Source organism: Aythya ferina (assembly GCF_964211825.1).
Source record: "Aythya ferina genome assembly, chromosome: 9".
Taxonomy (NCBI): domain Eukaryota; kingdom Metazoa; phylum Chordata; class Aves; order Anseriformes; family Anatidae; genus Aythya; species Aythya ferina.
The window spans coordinates 18,118,782-18,139,363 of NC_140305.1; the positions used below are offsets into that span (position 1 = coordinate 18,118,782).

The 20,582-nt window shown below is 57.7% G+C and overlaps 2 protein-coding genes across 4 annotated transcripts in view; one reads left to right on the plus strand and one right to left on the minus strand.

Moving 5' to 3' along the window:
* Positions 1-3,794, plus strand: LOC311441160 (deoxyribodipyrimidine photo-lyase-like). The gene is made up of 9 exons (XM_084528869.1): positions 1-367; positions 509-654; positions 741-923; positions 1,147-1,305; positions 1,647-1,845; positions 1,936-2,088; positions 2,334-2,455; positions 2,596-2,755; positions 2,896-3,794. The coding sequence occupies exons 1-9, from the start codon at positions 97-99 to the stop codon at positions 3,048-3,050; spliced, it is 1,548 nt and encodes a 515-aa protein (XP_084384995.1). The 5' UTR covers positions 1-96; the 3' UTR covers positions 3,051-3,794.
* Positions 3,594-20,582, minus strand: part of RUBCN (rubicon autophagy regulator) — a 26,677-nt gene continuing 9,688 nt past the window's right edge. The window contains exons 5-23 of one of the 3 annotated variants that reach the window (XM_084528866.1): positions 19,727-19,833; positions 19,166-19,306; positions 18,806-18,962; positions 17,939-18,475; positions 17,455-17,499; positions 15,980-16,075; positions 15,430-15,545; positions 14,746-14,947; positions 14,355-14,456; positions 13,498-13,572; positions 10,862-10,922; positions 10,150-10,282; positions 8,501-8,646; positions 8,107-8,171; positions 7,518-7,756; positions 7,054-7,115; positions 6,420-6,573; positions 5,970-6,063; positions 3,594-5,834 (exon numbers count right to left, since the gene is read on the minus strand). In XM_084528866.1, coding sequence (XP_084384992.1) covers positions 5,671-5,834; positions 5,970-6,063; positions 6,420-6,573; positions 7,054-7,115; positions 7,518-7,756; positions 8,107-8,171; positions 8,501-8,646; positions 10,150-10,282; positions 10,862-10,922; positions 13,498-13,572; positions 14,355-14,456; positions 14,746-14,947; positions 15,430-15,545; positions 15,980-16,075; positions 17,455-17,499; positions 17,939-18,475; positions 18,806-18,962; positions 19,166-19,306; positions 19,727-19,833 — 2,696 coding nt within the window. In that variant the 3' untranslated portion in view covers positions 3,594-5,670. The remainder of the gene's footprint in view (positions 5,835-5,969; positions 6,064-6,419; positions 6,574-7,053; positions 7,116-7,517; positions 7,757-8,106; positions 8,172-8,500; positions 8,647-10,149; positions 10,283-10,861; positions 10,923-13,497; positions 13,573-14,354; positions 14,457-14,745; positions 14,948-15,429; positions 15,546-15,979; positions 16,076-17,454; positions 17,500-17,938; positions 18,476-18,805; positions 18,963-19,165; positions 19,307-19,726; positions 19,834-20,582) is intronic. The other 2 variants (XM_084528867.1, XM_084528868.1) reach the window with 2 other exon arrangements.

Below are 20,582 nucleotides of genomic sequence, written 5' to 3' on the forward strand. Positions count from 1 at the left end.
GTATAACGCCCGGCGCCACGTGGGGGAGGCTCCGGGGGTCCCTGGTGGGGTTGGCAGCCGTCGGGCAAGGGGTCCCGGGGCTGTACCGGGCTGAGGATGCCGAGGGGCAGCGGGAAGAGGAAAGCCTCCGGGGGTGGCGAGGCTGCGAAGAGGAGGGAGAAGGAAGAGGAAGAGGAGGAGGAGGAGGAAGAAGAGGCCGAGGGGAGGCTGGAGGCAGCGCTGCGGGCGGCCCGGCGGGCGGCCGCCCCCTCGGTGCGGGAGTTCAGGTACAACAAGAAGCGGGTCCGGCTCGTCTCCCGGGGCCCCGAGCTGCTGGAGGACGCCAAATGCATCCTCTACTGGATGTCCCGGGACCAGAGGGTGCAAGGTAAGGATGCGACCCCCCCGCCTCCACCCTTCCCTAGAGCCGGGGGGCGCTGGGGGGGCTCCCCATGCGCAGCCCCCGGCTCCTTCCCCTCGCAGCGCATCCCCGGCACAGCCCCTTGTGCTTTATCCCCCCCCTCCCCAGATAACTGGGCTTTCCTCTACGCCCAGCGCCTGGCCCTCAAACAGGAGCTGCCTCTGCGCGTCTGCTTCTGCCTGGTGCCCAAATTCCTCGGTGCCACCATCCGCCACTACGGCTTCATGCTGCGGGGGCTGCAGGAGGTCAGCAAGGTACGGCCACCGCGGGGACACGCGGGGGTCCTGGGGGGACACGGAGCCACCAGGACCGTCCCCCAGCCCTCTTCGTCTCGTTGCAGGAGTGCACGGAGCTGAACATCCCCTTCCACTTGCTGCTGGGCTACGCCAAGGACGTGCTGCCCCCCTTCGTGGTGCAGCAAGGCGTGGGGGGGCTGGTGACGGATTTCTGTCCCCTGCGTGTCCCCAGGCAGTGGGTGGAGGACGTCAGGGAGAGGTTGCCCGAGGACGTGCCCTTTGTGCAGGTGGGTCCCTGTGATCTACGAGGGCGTGGGGAAACCTAGGCTGGTGAGATAGGGAATAAACAAAGGGTCTTGTGTTTGGGATCACTGTAGAGGTGTACTGGAGTGGCCTGAGCAGGGAGGGGTGAGGACGTTGTCCTGGGTGTGGGTCGTGCCATCAGGACCATTTGCTTCTCATTTGCTTCTCATTTGCTTACGGCTCCTCCTCCGCGGCTTTGCTTCCCAGGTGGATGCCCACAACATCGTGCCCTGCTGGGTCACCTCCCCCAAGCAGGAGTACAGCGCCAGGACCATCCGGGGCAAGATCCACAGCCAGCTCCCGGAGTTCCTCACCGAGTTCCCTCCCGTCATTCGGCACCCGCATCCCCCGTCCTGCCCCGCAGAGGTACTTGGGGCAAACCCTCCGCATCCAGCCCCGGATAGCTTTACAGCTGCTTTGTGATCCTGGGAGCGGGGACGATGACCTGGCCACAGGCAGTGGGAGATGGGGAGGCCCTGGGGAAGGGAGATTCCCACCCCATTCTTCCAGATATTGAGCAAATCTCAGCCGTGCAGGGCTGGTTTGTAGCTGGCATGAGCTGGGGGCTGGCAGGTTGGGGACAGCCCTAAGTGGTGGGCACATGGGGGATGTAAATACGGCTCAGGGCAGCCCTGGCTGGAGAGCATCTGCTGCCGGGGCTCAGCCCTAGCACAGCAAACACCCTCACACCGCTTGGTTGCTTGCAGCCCATCGCGTGGGACGCCTGCTACTCCAGCCTGCAGGTGGACCGCTCGGTGGCGGAGGTGGAGTGGGCGACCCCCGGCACCTCGGCGGGGCTGGCCGTGCTGCAGTCCTTCATCGCCGAGCGGCTGAAATCCTTCAGCTCCCACAGAAACGACCCCAACAAGGCGGCTCTCAGCAACCTCTCTCCCTGGTTCCACTTCGGTGAGCGCCCCGGCCGTCCTGCCACGCTCAGCATCACAGCTGGGTGACCCGATGGGTGACCGGGACCCACGCCTTCCCCCCTGTCCCCAGGCCAGGTGTCCACCCAGCGAGCCATCCTGGAGGTGCAGAAACACCGGCGTGCCCACAAGGAGTCGGTGGACGCGTTCGTGGAGGAGGCCGTGGTGCGGAGGGAGCTGGCCGATAACTTCTGTTACTACAACGAGAACTACGACAGCCTGCAAGGTGGTGCCCCGGGGCGGGTGGGCAACCCTAGGGGCCCAAACTGTGCTCACCCCAACCTGGCAAGCCCCTCTTTTCCCTAAAGAAGGGGCCGTAGGGGCAGTAATGTGCCATCGGTATCATCTAGATACAGGGCAGGAGGCGTAATGCCCCCTTGCGAGGCTGCCTGCAGGGCTGGGGTCTCCAACGCTTGGTTCCCCCCTCGCCCATGGAGCAGGGCGCTCAGCGGTGTCCCTCATCTCCCACAGGTGCCTACGACTGGGCGCAGACCACCCTGAGGCTCCACGCCAAGGACAAGAGGCCTTTTCTCTACGAGCTGCAGCAGCTGGAGCAGGCCGCCACGCACGACCCGCTCTGGAACGCTGCCCAGGTCGGGGACCCCAAAGGCCCCGCTGCCTCCCTTGGGACCCCCAGCCACACCAAGGGGGCTGCGGCCGTGCCGTGGGGTGAATGGGGTCTGGGAAGGGCTGGGACACAAGCTGAGCCCTGTGTTTGTCCCTTTCCCCACAGCTGCAGATGGTTCGGGAGGGCAAGATGCACGGCTTCCTGCGGATGTACTGGGCCAAGAAGATCCTGGAGTGGACCCGCTCCCCCGAGGAGGCCCTGCAATTTGCCATCTACCTCAACGACCGCTACGAGCTGGACGGGAGAGACCCCAACGGCTACGTAGGCACGTTGTGGGATGGGTTATGGGGTGGGGGTCCCCTCCCTTGGCGGCCACAGCATGGGGACAGGGCTCTCAGCCTCTCCATTGTCCTTGGCACCCCGCTGGCACGGGGCAGAGCTGATGTCCGCCTCCGTGTCCACCAGGCTGCCTCTGGTCCATCTGCGGCATACACGACCAGGGCTGGAAGGAGCGGGACGTCTTCGGGAAGATCCGCTACATGAACTACTCCGGCTGCAAGCGCAAGTTTGACGTGGACCAGTTCGAGCGCCGCTACGCCCCCCGAGAGCTCGCCCAGTGACCGGCACAGCGGTGCTCGGGGTGCAAGGGGTGAGACGGGTCGTGCTCCTCCCTGCTCGGGGTGGACGTGCCTTTGTCATGGTGCTGGCTCACACCTGACCCATGATTAGTGCTGCTGGAGGGCTCCTAGCAGCGGCAAGCCCCAGGGTTTTGCAGGTTTCTGCTTTGTGTTACCCCCAGCTAGAAAGGAGGCAGCTGTGCAGGGCTTGATGCAGGCAGCAAGGTGCAATCCTCAGCCAGAAAGCTTTCCTACAACCACTGTGCTCAGGGTCTGTGCAGCTTACACCTACAGCTTAGTTTTTCCTTTTTCTGGGGAAAAATCCCAAGAACCAGGCTCCTGATGCCATGCTTCCTGCAGAGCTCCTCGGTGCGGAGCCAGCGCGGTGCTGGGCTTGCCCAAGCGCCCTCAAACAGTTCCCCCCTGGCCTTTTGGTGTGAGGTTTACAGTTTGTATCCCCGGTGTTTGTGGGTCAGTGCACGAGCCCTGCTGCAGGCAGGGGCCTCAGTACAGCTCAGAACACAACCACATTTAGTTGAAACCACGTTGAGTTTAACTTAGTTTATTAGGGACGGCGTTTCACTGCTCTGCTGTGCAATAGTCCCGTGGGGAGGGCTCCGGTTAAGTGCCAGGGCAGCCCCTGGCTGTCCCTCCAGACGTGGCAGCAGTGGTAGTGTTGTGCGTCACCTTGCCCAGAGACCTCCACTGGGTTTCGGGTTCCCATTGCATCCAGAGGGGGGGGGGGGGGGGAAAAAACAGAAATAAACCAAAATCCATTCGCTCGTCTCTAAAGGTACTCAGTGCTTCTAGAACTGGACGTGGGCTCAGCTCGGCCAGCGGCCCGCGACGTTAAAGTGCTTCAAACAAAAGGGTGTGGGTGAAGGTGTGCTGCTCTGAGCCAGCTCCTAGGAGGGGGGAGACCAGCTCCGGACCTGCCGAGCCAGGTGGCAGCATGGGGACAAGAGGCAAGGACGGTGGCAATGCTCTCCGCTTGCGAGGCTGGCAACTTCAAGGCTTGTAGAGCTCCTGCCAGCTGCGGAGCAAGCAGGAGAGCAGCTGCTGTCCTGGGAAAATGAGGATAAAGACAGGAGGAGGCAGAAACATGAGGGAGAAGGTGTGGATCTACCTGTCCCAGGCCAGGAATGCTAGAGCTGGTAAGTAGCCTCTGACCCTGCCATCAGAGAGGTGACGTGCCAGGCTGAAAGCTGGTGTCCCCTGTCCCTCAACACCCTTCATCCTTCCCACCACCTGCCTGCCAGGCTGGGTGGGCTCCAGCCCCCAGTGCTACCTTGGTGCTGGACACTGCCCGTACCGTGGGACAAAGCAGCCCCTGGATGCAGCGGCACCTTGCAGCACCCCCAGTGCCAATCCCTCTCCCCAAAAGTGCACCCCCGTGGGAGCAACCTGTCCAGCTTCTCCCCTGAGGCTCTGCCTGGCTCAGTGACCCCTCTCCCAAGGGGAGCAGGTCCGATGGGAGAGGGGCACCTGGCAGCTGCCAGCCCCGGTCAGGGGTGAGGGACCAGGAGCAGGAAAGCTCTGGAGGTTTTATAGCCCCTCACGTAGGAACATCTCCAGCAGCACCTTCTTGGGAGGTGGGGAGCAAACGGTTAAAAACACAAACGACTGCGTTAAAAAAATAAAACCAAATCCAGCCAGTTAAAAAAAAAAAAAAAAAAAAAAGCCCAACCTAAAAGAACAAAGTGTGACAGAGGCTGGGGGGAGGCACCTGGAGGGCTGAGCTACGAGCCTTCACACGCATCCCAGGGTGACACTGCCAGCCCTAGAGGAGGAGAAATCCCCAAGAACAGATGAGCAGCATGAGGGAGAAGTGAGGTTTGAAGCCTCGCTTGCTGCACTCTTGCCTCAAGATCTCCTCTGCAATGCCCAGCAGCAAAGCGGGTCCCCTCAGGTGGCTGCACCTCCTGGATGCCCCCTGGGTGCTGCCTCTGTGGGAACGAGGCGGGCAGGCACACCACATTTTTACCATTTTTACCTCCTCTGTCCTGATCCTGGAGGAAGAGAAATGTGTCTCTGGCAGTAGTTCCAGTCCAGATGTGAAAAAGGGAGCTGCTAAACGTATTGTTCAGCCCCCCAGCCTCCCTCCACAAACACAAAGAAGCAGCAAGACAAGCTGGGGAAGACTCGGAGATGATTCCTGCCTCCCAGGAGGGGTTGTGGCCAGGGCTTCCAGTGTCCAGCCGCTGAGCAGAAAGTGCTGACCCCACTGGGGAGCCTCCCAGGCAGGAGGGGATGGGGACTGGCCTTGCAGCCCTGCCTGGCCCAGTGGCTCCCAAAGGGGAAGGCTGCAGCCCAGCACGTGAGCGACTGCCTGGTAAAGGTCCGTGTTCAGCCTGCAGGACAGACAGGGGTGGCTGCCTTTCCCCAAGCCAAGGCGGCAGGGAGGTGACTGGTACCTGGAGCAGACTTAGAGGATGGAAAATGTTCATTCCCCAGCACTGCTGCCCAGGGAAAAACAGCTCCCTTCAAGCCAGCGCTCCAAGCACCCAGCATGACAAGTGTCCCAGCGCTGCTCCTCATCACAAGTCCGCTTGGCTCAGTCTCTGGTGATGAAGGCCACAGGTATAAATAAACACCCGCTACCTGCTCCTCTGCTGCCACACGCTCATGTGGTTGCTGCTGCCTCCTGCTGCTCCAACTCGTCTTCGTAGTCCGAGACGTAGGACTCCATGCTCTGCTTGGCCAGCAGCTCCCGCCGGGCTTGGAGCCGCTCGCAGCGGGGACAGTGGGTGGACTTGAAGCAGGACTTGTGGTAGCAGGCTTTGCACTCTGCAGGGAGAGAGGAAGAGCATCTGAGAGCTGCGGGCTGGCGGAGGCTGACCCAGGCTGGCTGGCTCTCCACACCCTCCAGATTTGTCCAAGAGGACGCTGCAATCCCCTCCCTGCTTCTCCCCAGTACCTCACCTTCACACGTCCTGCACTTGTTGAGCTCAAAGGGGAAGATGATGTCGTCTTCATTCTGGCAGAACTCGCAGATGAAGCCTTTAGCTTGGCACAACTGGAAGAAAAGGTGAGGAAAAAGTGGCTAAATGCTCCTCATCTCCCTGGCAAGCCGGACAGGAGGTAGAGAGGAGGACAGTAGGACGCAGTGTCCTGCCCTGGCCATGTGCAACAGTCCATCCCCAGCATGGAAAAGCAGAATCAACGTATGTTAGCGAAGAGAAAGCCAAAATGGGGTAAGAAACATCCCACACCTGCTGGGTAGCAGCTCTGTGTAACAGGCAGGAGCAGCTAGCATTTAACCAATTAATTCTGTGGTTGCTCTGCATGTCAAAGGCCTCCCTGCTGGCTATTTATGCAGCAATGGGTGCTCAAAAGAGTGCAATGCTGCACAGGAGGTGGGTGAAGCCTTACCATGCATTTCTCAACGTGCAGGCTGCCTGCCTTCAGTAGTTCTGTCAGGCGAGGCACCAGGTCCCCCCTCTTCGTGGCGCTGAGGTCGCTCAGGGAGTAGAGGTGCAAATCTTCCGTCAAGTGGCCGGGCACTGCATCAAAGGAGTCTAGGAGGCTGCAAGGACAGAAAAAATAGAGCTTAGAGCAGAGGGATTGCACAAAGTCCTCTCTCTGCACTGCTTCTGCTTTCTCTCTCCCTCCACTCAGCGCTTCACCAAGTCACCATCTCATTTTGTGGTGGGATCTTGGAAGGAGCCCTCAGCAAACACCTTCCATGCCTGGACTAGGAGGCTTTTAGGAAGCAGAGGATGCCAACAAGACCCCGAATCAACCCCAATCGCTGCAGTTGATGCAGTGGGACCTGGTGCACACCACAATCTGCTGGACTTCACCGTCTCCCAAAGCCCCCACTGAGCTCCTCAAGGCTTCAACAGTGCCAGAGGTAAGAGACAGGAACAAGCTCAGAGCTTACAGAGATATCAGGACAGACTTTGCAAGCCTCCATTTATCCTCAGTCTGCACAGACCCGCATTAAAAATTGCCATGGGACAGACACAGGACAGCAAACAGCTTAGCCTCACATCCCAGGACTCACTCTTTAGCTAGGCGGCAGGTCTTAAACATGTTCTTCATGTGGAAGAGCTGGATTCGCAGCATCTGGAGAGGAAGGCGGGACACAAGAATCAGTAAACAGATCACAGTCCTTAGCTAAACACGTCTGCCCCGTTTCCTGCACTGGTGCAATGCCTGCTGCTCCTCAGCTGCAGTTTCCCAGGTACTGAGACGTTTACACCATGCTGGATAAAGCGAGCACAACCCAGTCAGCGCGTGCTCCAGGAAATAAAGCACCAAGGCCCAGCTGAACACCATGCAGAAATTCCTTCCCTCTCTATGTTACTGTACAGGAAACAAGATATGAACGGAAACCCGCAGCGCTGAGGTTTTAAGCTTCAAAACCTGAAATATCCGCTTCTCCCCAGCTGCTCCAGCACGTTTTTACAACTGGCAGCCACCCACCCCACCCAAACCCCACGCAGAGAGGCACGGGAAGGGTCTTACCCACACTTGGTTGAGAGACTTCACTTTCCTGTACAGGGCAGGATTGATATCCTGCACGTTGAAGAGTGGGTCGCTCCAGATCTTGCTCAGCAGGTCCTTGGAGAAGTTGCTCACGTAGTACTTGCTGAAGTCCCACTTGCGCAGGATGCGGCTGGGGATGACCGTCTGGGCGTTCTCGTGGCAGCACTGGCAGAAATACTTCCCCAGGTACTCGCAGTACCGCATCCGCTTGATGTAATCTGGCCCAGCCCAGGGAGACAGGGAGGTCGGATGATGTGCAGGCTCTGCCCAGCCACGTATCAAGACTCCCGATTCTGCTCAACGTTCCCACCAAGCAGGGTGTTCTGCCTGCTGCCACCTCCTTCAGCCCCCAGCTGCTCAACACTGGAGTCTGCAAGCTCCCTACAGACTGCGGAAAAATTTGGGACCGCCCTGTGCCCATCAGTCCCATGTAGCCTAGGCATTCAGGAAGGACTGGAAGGACCTCACGCTGAGCTCTGCCACAACCCACCCACTCTGTCTCCTCCTTCCCACTCGTTCATGGGCTATTCCCTGCTTTCCAGCTACGGGTCAGGGCCCCGGCACTCACCAGGATCAGTGCGGATGCCACAGCCCGCGCAGCGGTAATTCTGCTTGGCCACAGCCACCTTCCTCCTGCCCAGAGACAAAAGACAAAGTGCATGAATCCAGCCCTGCTGGCACCAGAGGGGCACTGTCACAGCTTTCCGGGGCAGGGACATTCATATTTGTTGCCACCTAAGTGTGGACAACAGCTAAGGAGAGGGGAAAAGCGCCGGTGCACACCAAAAGCAGCATCCACAGGCACCAGCTCCGTTGCACAGCACCAGCTAATGTGGATTTACCAGGCTGAGAGCAGAGAAACCCCACCAGCAAAGCAAAAAGGGCAGAAAATCCACCTTGGCATTGCTGGGAAAGGGGGAAAGGACAGGTACCGGAGAGCCCAAGGCCACAGGGGTGCTTACGTTGGGGCTGGGTGAACGTTGAAGATGATCTGCGGTCGCGGGGGCGCCCACTCCAGGTTTCCACGCACCCGAATCCTCAGCTTGTAGATGTCAGCGTGCTCTCCATCATCAGGGGAGATGGGCAGGGAGTCAGGGATGGGCAGGAGCTGGGAGAGGCAAGCAAGAGGGTCAGATCCCCACCTGGGACCAAAAAGGCAACACACTTGGCTGGCTTGCCAGAAACCTACAGCTGCAGCCCTCTGGAAAACTGCCTGGTCCCCAGCGCCCAGCCCTGCTGCTCCTGCTGAACAGAGGGGCTGGAGAAGGGATCCTCAGGGATCCGAGCACTCTGCTACTGCCGTTTCCATGTGGGCTCTTTTCCTTTTTTTTTTTTTCCACACACTTTCACTCTTTCCAGATCTCCAAGCAGCCCAGGAAACTGGACAAGGCTTCTCGTGCTTCCCAAGCAGAGCACATCTCCCAGCTCACTGGGGTGTGATCCTTCAGCCCTTCGGGGCACAGCTCATGGGCAAGCAGAAGAGCCTGGCAGGGAGCTGGTGCAGGGCACAAGATGCTGAACTAGAGCAGCAATGAGCCCAAGTCCCTTAGATCCCCAGGACAGCACACACTGAAGAGCAACCTGCATTTTGGGGAGACCAGACACAGCAGCCTCTGGGAGCAAACCACACGGAGGAGGGCTGAGCACAAGACAGGTAAGGTGCCAGTGTTATTCTCTGCAGACGTTAGTAGGAAAAGGCTGAGGCACAGCTGCCCAGGAGGACGTGGCCACAAAACACCCCGTGAGAACATGCTGCAGGTGGCAGAGAAGAAGCCATTTCCACAGCGCTGCTGGAGGTGCCTCCTGCTCCTTCAGGAGATCTTCAGCTCTCAGCTCTTCTCTCTGGTGTCTCCAGCAGCTGCCCTGGAGGTTTGCACCAGCTCTGGCAAACCTCCCTCTTGCTTCCAGAGCCACTCTCAGAGGAGGAGGGGAACTGGTATAAGGTGCTGTCTACACTCAGTCCACCCTCCACGCCGGAGGGGAAGATGTGGAAGGTGTTACCCGGCTGGGCACTGCTGGGTTGAGCAATTAGTGCACGCTACGGCCCACGCATGCTCCCTCCGGGCACACTGTCCACTCCCAACGTACCAGCAGGAGCTTTTTGGAAAGCTGCCTTTTCTTATACCAGCCGGGACGCCTAAAGAACTTTTTTAGAGATCGTCTCAGGCCCTGAAAACCAACAGCAAATAAGCTATCAAGGTGCTCAGCGAGAGCAGCTGGTGAGCAGCCGTGCAGGCAGAGCCCCTACCCCACACAGCTCCCACCCGCAAGCTGCTGCTGGTCCCACATTGCTTCCTCTCTCCTCCTGGCTGCTAGGCAAGGCACTGCACGGCAAGCAGCACAGCCTGGACAAAACCCATCCTTCCCTCCTCACAAAGGGATTGTCAGGGCTAGCAAAGGCCGGAGGCAGTGGGCACAAAGCCAGGGGTTCACGGAAAAGTGATCAAATAATCAGCGACTTGGGATTTCCAGAGAGCAGTGGGAGCTTTGTTTGTATGCTTCCCCAATCGCTGTGCTTAGGTGATCCCTTGCTCCTGTCCTGGCATCCCCATGTGCCTTGGTGGAGCCACCCTGGCAGTTCTGGTACCTTCCTGTACAATCACACCCTTACCTTCTGCGGAGCGTCGTGCTCGGGGACGAGCCATTCCAGTTCGGAGGCAGCCGGCAGCTGCATGCCCTCAAACTGCTTCAGCAAGCCCATGGCGACGGCTTCTGCCGAGTTCGAGTTGCTGAAGGAGTGGGATCTGCTCAACAAAAGGAGTTAATGCCAGGGATCTCGGAGCTGTGCCCTCTTCACATACCCCCATTCTCTGATCCCATTCCCAACTCAAGCTGAAAATGCTCCCTCAAACACTGGTACCTTATTTCTGCACCTCTACACAGGCTTGAAGTTGATATATGTGATTTTTTTGTGTCTTTGCAGCTGCCCCCAAGCAAAGCTGGCTAATGGCACACCAAAGAGAGGCTTGATGTGAAATGGGCAGCACCACATAGTCTTAACAGGCTGTCCTGGCCAGTCTGGATGCTCCAGGTCCTCTCCCCAGCCTCCTGCTACCAGCAGGTACAGGGATCCCTGCAGACACCAATACACGAGGTATCCACCTCGTGCCCACACAGCATGTGAACGACCCTCATCATCCCAGGGGCTGCTTCTCAAATTCAAGACTAGGACCCAGCTGTGCCCCACGGCTAAGTAAATACAGGGAGGGAGGGAGAAGACGTCTGCTCCAGCACAAAACAGCAGCTGATGCACTTGGAAGAGCAGAGCTGGATGGGAAGGGGAATTGGGTACCGAGACGTCTCACCGCAACTCGAATACATACATGGACTCCGAGGAGAGAAAGGATTTCCTGCTGGAGTCTGGATTCCTCTTGATGTCTGCATCTGAAGCACAAACAAACACAGTGAAGCAGACCAGGCAGGGCTGGAGGCTGCACTCACTCCAAACCAAAGCTACACGTTAAAACTCATCAAGCTGTTTAAAAGCACATAAACTACAGCATCAACTGCTACCGGTAACACGGAGCAGCAAGGAGAGGTGCAGCCTAATCCGTCACCTGGTGGCATTACAAGGCCAGGACGTGGTGGGACGATGCAAAAACACAGTTGGCCGGGGATTTGGGGGGTGACAAGCGGTTGCTGGTGCAAGTCACACACCAAGTCCTAGCGGTTACGTGGCCTGAAATGTTGTGCACACACAGCTGGAGCTAGGAGGGCACGACAGCGGGGTTAGCTAGAAGGTTTAGTAGCTCTCCAAGCAGTACAGGTGCTGCAGGGCGTTAGCAGTGGGATGCAGAACCCTCCTCTCTACTTAACCACAACCTGTAAGGTGTAACTGTGGCCATGACACAGCTTGTCAGCTGCTGCAGCACAGGGGATGGCAGCCCTGCCTCCACAGACAGGTCAGTATCTGTGCAGAGAGCAGGTCCAGCTCCCTCCAGCAGCCCTGGGCTGCCCCACGTCCCTCCTCAGTGCCAGTCTGGGTACCACAGCAGTACCCAAGAGCTACCTTCCCCACTCATCTCTTCCTTTCACTCCAGCAGGTTTCTCTGCTAAACCCTGACGCAGAATTCATCTGGACGGCAGAAGGTCGCTCTGCTCTTGCACCCCGAGCAGGTCGGCGACACGGACCCACGCTGAGCTTGTCTGCTCCTGGCCACGCTCACCCTGCAGGGGGACAGCCAGCACCACGAGCTGTCAGCTCCCCTACAAAGAGCGGGGCTGCCCTGGCAGGATGGGGAGCGAGGATTCCCAAAGGCTTAGGGCAGTGCTCTGCAGGAGCCAAGGACCCTGCCTTCAGGTGATCCTGGCTTTAGAAGAGGAACGACGTGCAAAGAGGCCACAGCAAGCCTTCACGGCCCTTCCACTAAATTTACAGATTTGGGTTAACAGAGGTCAGCTTGGACAGGCAGCACTCCGTGTTCGACATCCATCGCTAGAAACCAACATGAAAGCATCCTAATGCTAAGGAACCCACATGTCCACACCAAGCGAGCAGACTTCTAGAGCAGAAAAGAGGGAATTCAGGCCAACGTAGCCTCCTGCCCACGTACAACACTGGACAGACAGATCTACCATGCTCTGGTACCTTCAGCTCAGCACAGGAAGGCTTTGCATGGTCCTAGGCTACGACAAGCTCAAGCCAACAGTGGGGCACACAAAACATAGGGCCAAGCATTACAGGGAGATCTTGGGCAGAGACCAGTTCAGGCACTGGCATCACCTCGGGGATGGCAGAGGGAGCCAGATTTGGCCCTAAGCTCCCTCAGGGGATAGAGCTGGGATCCTGGCACCACTCCTTCCCCAGCCCTAACTGCAGACACTCCCCAGAGACCTCCAGTTACTTGCCCTAAACACCTCTGCTGCCAACGCTTTCTCCTCGTGGGACAGTCCCCAGGATGCTGGAGAACAGCACCCAAACCCAGGGAAGTCACCGCAGCCCCCAGGGGCCAGCTTCAGGCCAGGAGGAGCCACCCTGCACTACACCCACGGGCGCTGTAAGCTCTGGGTGCAGCAGAGCTGCCAGGAAGCTCTGAGCATCAGCACCTCTGGCAGTGCTGGTGCCAAACGCCTGAGAGCAGAGAGCAGCAGCAGGTAAGCAAGAGCTGGCTGCACGTGATCCCAGCGTTCGGGGCCTCCAATGTGAATAAAACGCCCATCAAGCAGGATAACTCTCCCCCAAGGCACCAACAGCTTCAGAGTGCTTTGGTCCCGTCCTAGCTCTGCCTCCTGGCCACAAGCTGACAGCAGGGTCATTTTGAGAGCGAGGTTTCTTCCTTCCTGGCTCCCTCCCTGTCTCACCTGCAGCAGACAGGGAGCTGCAGGGCAGCTCCATCCCAAGCCATAACGCTGGAGAGGGACAGGATTTCTGGGATGGAGACCTGGTCCCACAGCGTAGGGGGCTGTGCTCTCACCCAGCCCAGCAGCTACAAAGCTGTGCCTGTGCCTTCATCTTGGGCCACAGCCCAGGCAAGACAAGCTTTCGCCACAGCAGGCACGTTGTGTGCATACAAACCACTGCAAGGCAAAACACCCTGCAGGATGGTGCTGTGGCAGAGCTCCTCTGCTTCCTCTCTGCTCCCCCACAAAGCATCACCCTTCCGTGCCTTTCCTTGCTGACACTTGGACGCTGCTGTGTCACGGTTCCCAAAGCAGGCAGATCACAAGGATCTGGTTCACACTCACAGAGCAGCACGGGAGAACAGCTGAAATACCCTCACTAGTGGCTTGAGCCGGGGTCTGGAAGTAAATTTTGGTGATTTTGTGCCTGGTCTGAAGCTGACCTGCTGATGCAGCATGAACTCAACACCTCGGGAGCCTGTACAGAGATCGAGGCCTCTGCACTCCCTGTAATACCCCGAGGGGACACACCGAGGAGTGTGCACGTGCGAGGCACACACACGCACACACCTTGCACACACACGCACGCGTGCCGCAAGGGAGCACTGCGGGGTACTACCTGAGAACAAGGAAGCCATTGACACTGAGAGGCCGTTCTTGGACATTTGAATCAGGTTAGATCCATCGTTACCATCTGTATAACACGGTGATGACAAAACAGTTCACTTCAGTGCTTTGGCCAGGCCAAAGGGAAAGGGCATAACACAAGAGCAGCACTTGCAGGAGAGAAACCCAGAACTGAACTCACACACCCCTCCATGGACCTCAAAACTGAGCCCAAAATCTAGCCCTCGGGAACTGAAATGTTTTGTTGTCAGCAGAGACATGAAGATTGAGAAGTTCACAGCTGGAGACTGGATTGCTCCATCGTCTCTCATCGCACCTCTAAAGTCAGCGTGATGGAGGTTCTGCTGAGAAATGAGTCACCTACCCCAGAGGTGGAACAAGGTTTTGAACAAAAGGGATGCCCAGGAGCCCAGGCAGGTCTCCTGCATGCAATAAGCTCAGCTGTCCCAGCTGCCAGGGCCAGAGACCACAGCTAGGGCCAGGATGTGACCAGCAGTCGGCTGCTCCCACCCAAAAGACAAGTGGGCAAAAGTATGGCTCCTTCTCCTGGGTAGGAGAGCAGGGCAGCAGCTCTCCCATCTCTCTAGCTCTGACAGCTGCTCTGGCAAGTGAAACGGAAACCAAGTACCAGCTAGAGGCTCTGAATGCGAGAGGATTACAGAGGATTTTGAAAGAAAGTCATGCCACCACATGAGGGAAACTCATGCTCAGCATTCAGCCATTTGTCTGGGAAAAGCCATCCTGAAGGCCAGAGGGACATGCTCCTCTTGGTGTGACCGACCTCAACGCAATCACGCCCAGGAGAAGCCTGGCTCCACGCGAGAAGCTAAAGCAGCCGTTCCCTCTCACCTTGTATCTCGTACTCCTCCACGTCCTCCGCAGAGCCAGAATCAGACAGGCGCATGGAGCCGCGGGAGCTGAACTGGGACTCGCTGTCTGTTGCCACAAGGCCTGGGAGGCAAAGAAAAGGCAACACGGCCAGGCCATCAGTGGAAGTGGTCTGCATGGGTCACTGACAGCCAAGGGAGATCTCGATCGCCAGATGTGGCATCCTCGACGGACATCAAGGATGGAAAATGGGCTATGGGCTCAGAACGAAATCACATTCCTTACACAAATCTCTGCAGCACCCTCCTAGCAACATGATTGTTTCCCATAAAAAGTCAGGATGCTGCAAGAACAGGCAACGGACAGAAAACCCACATCCCACCCGCTGATGAGCCCAAAAAACATCACCCACTGTCTGAGCCCATCTCCTGGCAGGCAGGGAACAGGTGCTTGGTACGGATCTGCTGGCGCCTAATGCGAATCTTCTGTTTAAGCTCCTGGATCTCCTTGTCGCTGTCTTCCTCCTCCTCCTCCAGCTGCCGGCTCATCATGTTGCATTTCATCAGCTCGATGGCAGCAATCAGCGACTCTGAGATGCTGAAGTGAGCATTCTCCTGTGAGGCAAAAGCAAAAGCATTCGAGGCTGTACCACAGGGAAATTAGGAAGCCTTGGCAAAATGTGGTTCCTTACCTGTGAAAGGAAAGAGTTTAATGTTTATGGAAGGTGGCAGAAGGACCTCATGTCCTCCTGGCTCTATGAAAGCTTACCGTCCTGTAATGACCTAGAAATTAAAGTCTTCTTGGGCACCAGAATACTTGCAAAACACAAGGGGAATCCTACAAAGAGATGTGCAACACATCCACTCTTGGGGAGTCAGCACGTCCCTGAGGACAGCATGTTGCAGAGCTACTGCGTGTATGCTGGACGGGCAGATCCTGGTGGCCAGACAACGACGTGCAACTCACCATGGAAGTTCTGTTCACAGCTCTACAGCAGGAAATACTACGGGATTCTCTGTGCCACAGAGGGAAGTAGCACTGAACCTGCACCAAAATCCTTTCTCCTCAGCACACGGGCTGCTGCTGCCTCCCTCACCTTCTCCAGGTCTGCACAGCTGCCGAAGTCCTGCTCAGAGAGGTAGCTGATGAGGGACTGCCCTTCCGAGGGTCTTCTGAACATCCCTTCCCCCGAGCTCAGGTACTGGCCAGAGTCTAGAAGAGCAAGAGACAAACATATGAGGGAAGGACGTGGAGATCCACTGCTCAAAGCACTGGGTAACAGCCCACGCTCTGCACCAACACACTGGCGAGCCCACGTGGCCAGCAGCTGGTCTGTCCCACCCTACAGATAGATCGGATCTCTGCTTGGTCCTAATGGATAACAGCGACCAACATGGGGCCATTAAGATGACAAGACAAAACGTGACAGCAGGCATCCTAAAATCGCCCAGCCCTCCTGAACATCCCACCCTAAACATGAAGGAGGAGATCACTGAGAGCCCTGAAGCCTCTTGGCTCTTCTGGCTGCCACCAGATGCTCTCGTACTTCACTGGGGCTCTCCGATGGGTGGTACACACCCATGCCAAAAGTGCCCTGCAGTGCATGACCAGGAGCAAACGTCCTGACTCGGGCTCGCTGTACTCACCATACTCCATGTAGAGGGAGCTGGGTGTGCTCAGCTCGCTGCTCTGGGTGGAACCAGACACTGTCCCTCTGCCTCTGCCCGTGTCACCGTGGGACTCTGCAGGAAAAGACAACACCAGGCACACATCAGGATCCCGGAGGAGCCCAGACCAGATCTCGGTGTGAAATGGAAGGAGCTCAACATCACATGGGTGGACACAAATGGATGGGAAAAAACAAGGGAAATCCTCTGCTCGGCTAGCCTGCTCTGTGCCATGCCTGAGGCCAAGCCCAGGAGGGGACAAAACTAGAGGGGCATTCCAGGCAGGAGAGGAGGAAGGGGAAAGGAGAGAAGCTTGTGAGAGCCATGGATCAGCTGAGTCCTGAGCTTTCCTCTCTTTATCCCCTAGCAGATCCAGAGAACGCCACAGCCTCCAGCAAGTGCCTCTGCCAGCCCCTTCGTCCCCCTGGAGCATCTCCAAGAGTTACCCCACAGGGCTGGGCCATGAGACAAGGGGACCCCGAGCAACCAAGGGATCAGTGGGGCTCACAGCCCTGAAAGGCAACCTGAGCAAAGGTGGAAGGAGGCGTCTGAAGGACACGCTCTCACTCGGCTAGGAAAAGCCAGGGCTCCCTGCAGACAACCCCAAAGTCAGGAGCACAGTGCTCAAGGTGACCGGCCCATGCGTGCACTGCAGGGCCACCCGCTGCCAGGCAGAGCTGGTGGGGACCGCCAGGAGCTGGCCTCATCGGGGACAAACAACCAGCAGTGCTCCCTGGAGAGCAACAGCCCCAGAGAGCAGCTGACCTGTTAACTGGAGGACTGCAGGAAGGCAAAAAACACTTCAGCTGGAGCTAAATAGCACCCGGCACCCTCTGCTGGAGCGAGAGCTGGAGCAGGGCACATCTACCACCTCCAGAAAGGAGCCTTGCCAGCCACAGACATCTCAGCGCCTTGAGCTAGGGAACCCAGTGCCACCACTGATCAATAGATGTAAAACAGCCCGTTTTTTAGAGCTGCTACTCTGTCTCTGCGCAGTGCGGAGTAGCACCTGTGAATCCCAGCTCCCGGTGCACACAGGGCTAGCTGGGATGGAGCTGAACTCAGCCAGCATCAAACCACCCTGTTCTGCAGCCCTGTTCCACAAAAAATACGGTGTTCAAACCCACACCTTCCTAGCTACCAGCCCTCAGTCGCTGGTTCCCAGAGCAGTAGGGGGTGGAGGAGAGGGCAGGGAAGCGGGTCAGGGACAGCCCTTCCAAACACCATGCAGGAGAGCTGGGTGCCAGCCGTGGCCTGGTGTACTGCTGCCAAAAAACAAGCTGGGATCTTCAGTCAGGTCGCATGCACAAACCTGAGGCACCCCTCAAAGCACCACCTGGCAGTCAGGGAACACAGAATTTTTTGTTGTTTTCTAAATGGACATTAATGGGTTGATGGAAATCCTGAATGTAATGCAATGATCACTAATGAAGGGCTCATTCTGGCTCCCAAACCTGCCACTGGGTCTTCTATTATAATGGTGATATCCCTGAGGCCTCCTGGACAGACAGAGGAGGAAGAGGGCAGCAGTAAGGGAGAGAAAACAGAGACAGACTGGTTACTACTGAGCAAGGACCCATGTTTCTCCCACGAAGGCAGCACAGCAGGACAGACTCTCAGACTGGCTGTCCCTTCACACCCCACTCCTCCCACCATGCGTTCGCCCATCCAAGGAGAACCCAGGGACACTACCAAAGCCAGACCGGCCTTGGGCATTCTGGGCCACAAGACGTCAGCCCATTGCTCCACCGTGGAGCAGGAAAAGGCAAAAAATCAAATTTCCAAACTGCTTGCTCACTGCTCCCCTCGCTCAGCTGACACACGGAGTCCAAGGGGCAGCCAGCATCCCAACACTGGTGACTCCCACCCGGCCGTGGTCCCGTATCTGTGCCCACACCCCAAAGCCACCCCGTGCGCCCCGAAAAGCAGCCCCATTACCGTGCAATTTCCCCGAGGCCACGTTGGTGTCAGAGTGCGAGCGCACGTGGCTCTTCTTGAGGATGCCCTGCGGGGCTGACGACTGCCCCTCCGAGAAGCTGGACCGGCGCAACAGGCCCAGGCCCCAGCTCCCACCTCCGCTCGCCCCCTGCTCCCCCAGGGAGGAGACCGAGTCCAGCTTCTGGGAGCTGCTGGAGGAGAAGAGGTTGGAGCTGCTGCTCTTGCTGCTGCTGGTGCTGGCGCTGCTGCAGGCCCGGCCCCGGCGCCCCGAGTTGCCGATGGCCAGGTACTCGGGCCCATCGTTGGGGTCGCTCTGAGCATCGTCCTGGCTCCCCGTCCAGGTGTCCTCGCTCTGGCTGGTGGTGCTGGAGCTCATCTCGCTGGCCGGAGAGAAAGGGTCTTTGGGTGAGGGGATGCGGGAGCTGGGCTGCTCCAGGGAGGTCCTGTCCTCGCTGAAGGAGGAGGAGCGGGTGGCCGGGCAGTGTTCCTGGGGCTGGCTGGTGCTGGAGCAGACGGAGGAGCTCGCTGGTCTCCTGTCTGAAGGGAGACAGGAAGGGGGCATCACACACACACAGCCTGGCACAAACACACCACCCTATGGCACTAAGCACGTGGCTTCAAACAGGCATGCCCACCCACCCTGGGCAAAGGCAAGGGATCTCCACGCCAACACAGGCAGATTTCTCACACAAAGAACCTAACATAAAGCACGAAGAAGGCAAACCATTGTCCCAGCTGCAGCTTCACTGCAGCTCTGCTTGGACCTGCGTTTTGGCATCTGAGATGATTCAGCCCGAAGCGTGTGCTCTACAGACAGACACCGAGTGAGCAAGGGGCTCAAGTGGGCTTCCAGCCCCCCCCGGTTACCTGGCAGGCCAGACGAGGCTGGATGGGGCAGGCTGGAGAAGGACCCGCAGTGGCGCTGCTGCGTGCAGCCTGCAGACAGGGCGTACGGGGACCCGGGGAGGGCAGTCAGGCTCTGGCTCTTTGTCACTGGAGAAGGACCTTCACCCCTCCTGGTGAGCTGAAAAGAGGTGGCATCATGAATAAATCAGCAATTACAGGGCTACGTGTCAAAGGAGCAGCAACTGGACACGTGCAGCGCCTGCACAAGCACCTGCCCTGGGGCAGCCAGGTCTGCAGGGTGGGAGAAACACCCCGCAGCAAAGGGAAGCAGCTCTTTATTCACAGCTAAACAAAAAGCCCCCCCCCCCGTCTGAAAATTACCAGGCTCTCAGCAAGATGATCCAGGCAGCCCAGCGCCCCAGGCAAGTGGCTCTGGTGTCCTTCAGCGTCACAGTCACGTGCATCTCTTGTCCCGGCAGAGGGACCTGACGCGCACAGGGAGGGCAGTGACGTGCCGGCCAGCTGAAAGAACACAGCCCCCATTTAACGAAGTGTCATTAATTATCCTCCCTCTGGGGAGCTCTCTGCAAAGAAAGCGGCCGCTGCTCCCCTCCTCTGGGGAGAGGGCAGCCGGCATGGGGCTGCACGGGGTCGGTGGCATCTCCTCTGAGGACGGCTGGCTCTGAAGCCTGGGACTTTCAGGACTTTAGAGGTATTTTAAAGGAACTGGTGCCTGCTATCAGGGCCTCAGATTCTCAGTGCCATCCAGAAGCAAGGTGCCTCACTACAGATATCTCCCCCCTACCCCAATCCCCTCTCCTTTTGCTGTTTCCAAGTCCAGGCCCTTGTCCAACAGCTCTCTGAATGAGACATTGTACGAGCAGCCACAGCCGGACAGCATTTAGGGAGGGCCAGATGCAAAAGCCGGGGGCCTCAGCTCACCATGGACGTGTCGATCTGAGCCAGCAGCCTGGGGTTGTTCTGCTCAACAGCCTCCAGGCACTGCAGCATGGCCGTGACGTGGGCGTCACTGAGCAGGAAGGCAGTGTCTGCGGGGAGAGAACTGCTGTCAGGGGGCTCTCTCCTTACCACCCCCAGCACCAGGGCAGCAGGAGGAGCAGGATGCTCTTCTTGCAGCAGAGAGGCAAAGCCTGAGCCCTCACGGAGGGGTTTGCTGCCTGCACTTCATCCTGTAGGACAACCACAGCCAGCCCACTACTCCAAAACGCAGAATTAAAGAAATATCCTGACCCAGATCAATATACGTAATCTTTGTCCTTGCTGCTGATTTTGACTTTTTGACAAAATCTCAAGTTTTCACAAAAATGCTTAACATCTGTGAAGCTGCACAAAGGGCTTCATTTTTCACCTACAAAGTAGTAGAAACACAGCTGCGTTTCCACAAAACAAGCTCTGACCTCTGATGATTAGAAAGCTTCCAGGGGAGAAAAAAGCCCAGAGTATTTTTGAAACAGATTCAAAATTGACTTTCTATGCCCATTTTGTTTCTTTCTAATGAAAACGCATTTCTCCAAGGCTTCTAGTGCAAGCCTGGACACAGGATTAAGACCAGACCGATTCACTACTTCCAGCAGAAACCTTTGAGCGCATGCAAAAAAGCTGCTGCAAGAGAAAGAAGATGAGGATGTCCAGCATGTTCACACAGGCTCAAGCTCTCGCTTGGGCAGCAGGGAGGGCCCAGACACAGGCAGGACCAAGCGTGCTCCAGACAAGCTTGCTGCAGAAAGCCTGAGCTCAGCTCTTCTACATGCATCCGGGCTGTGCTTGCAGCATGGAC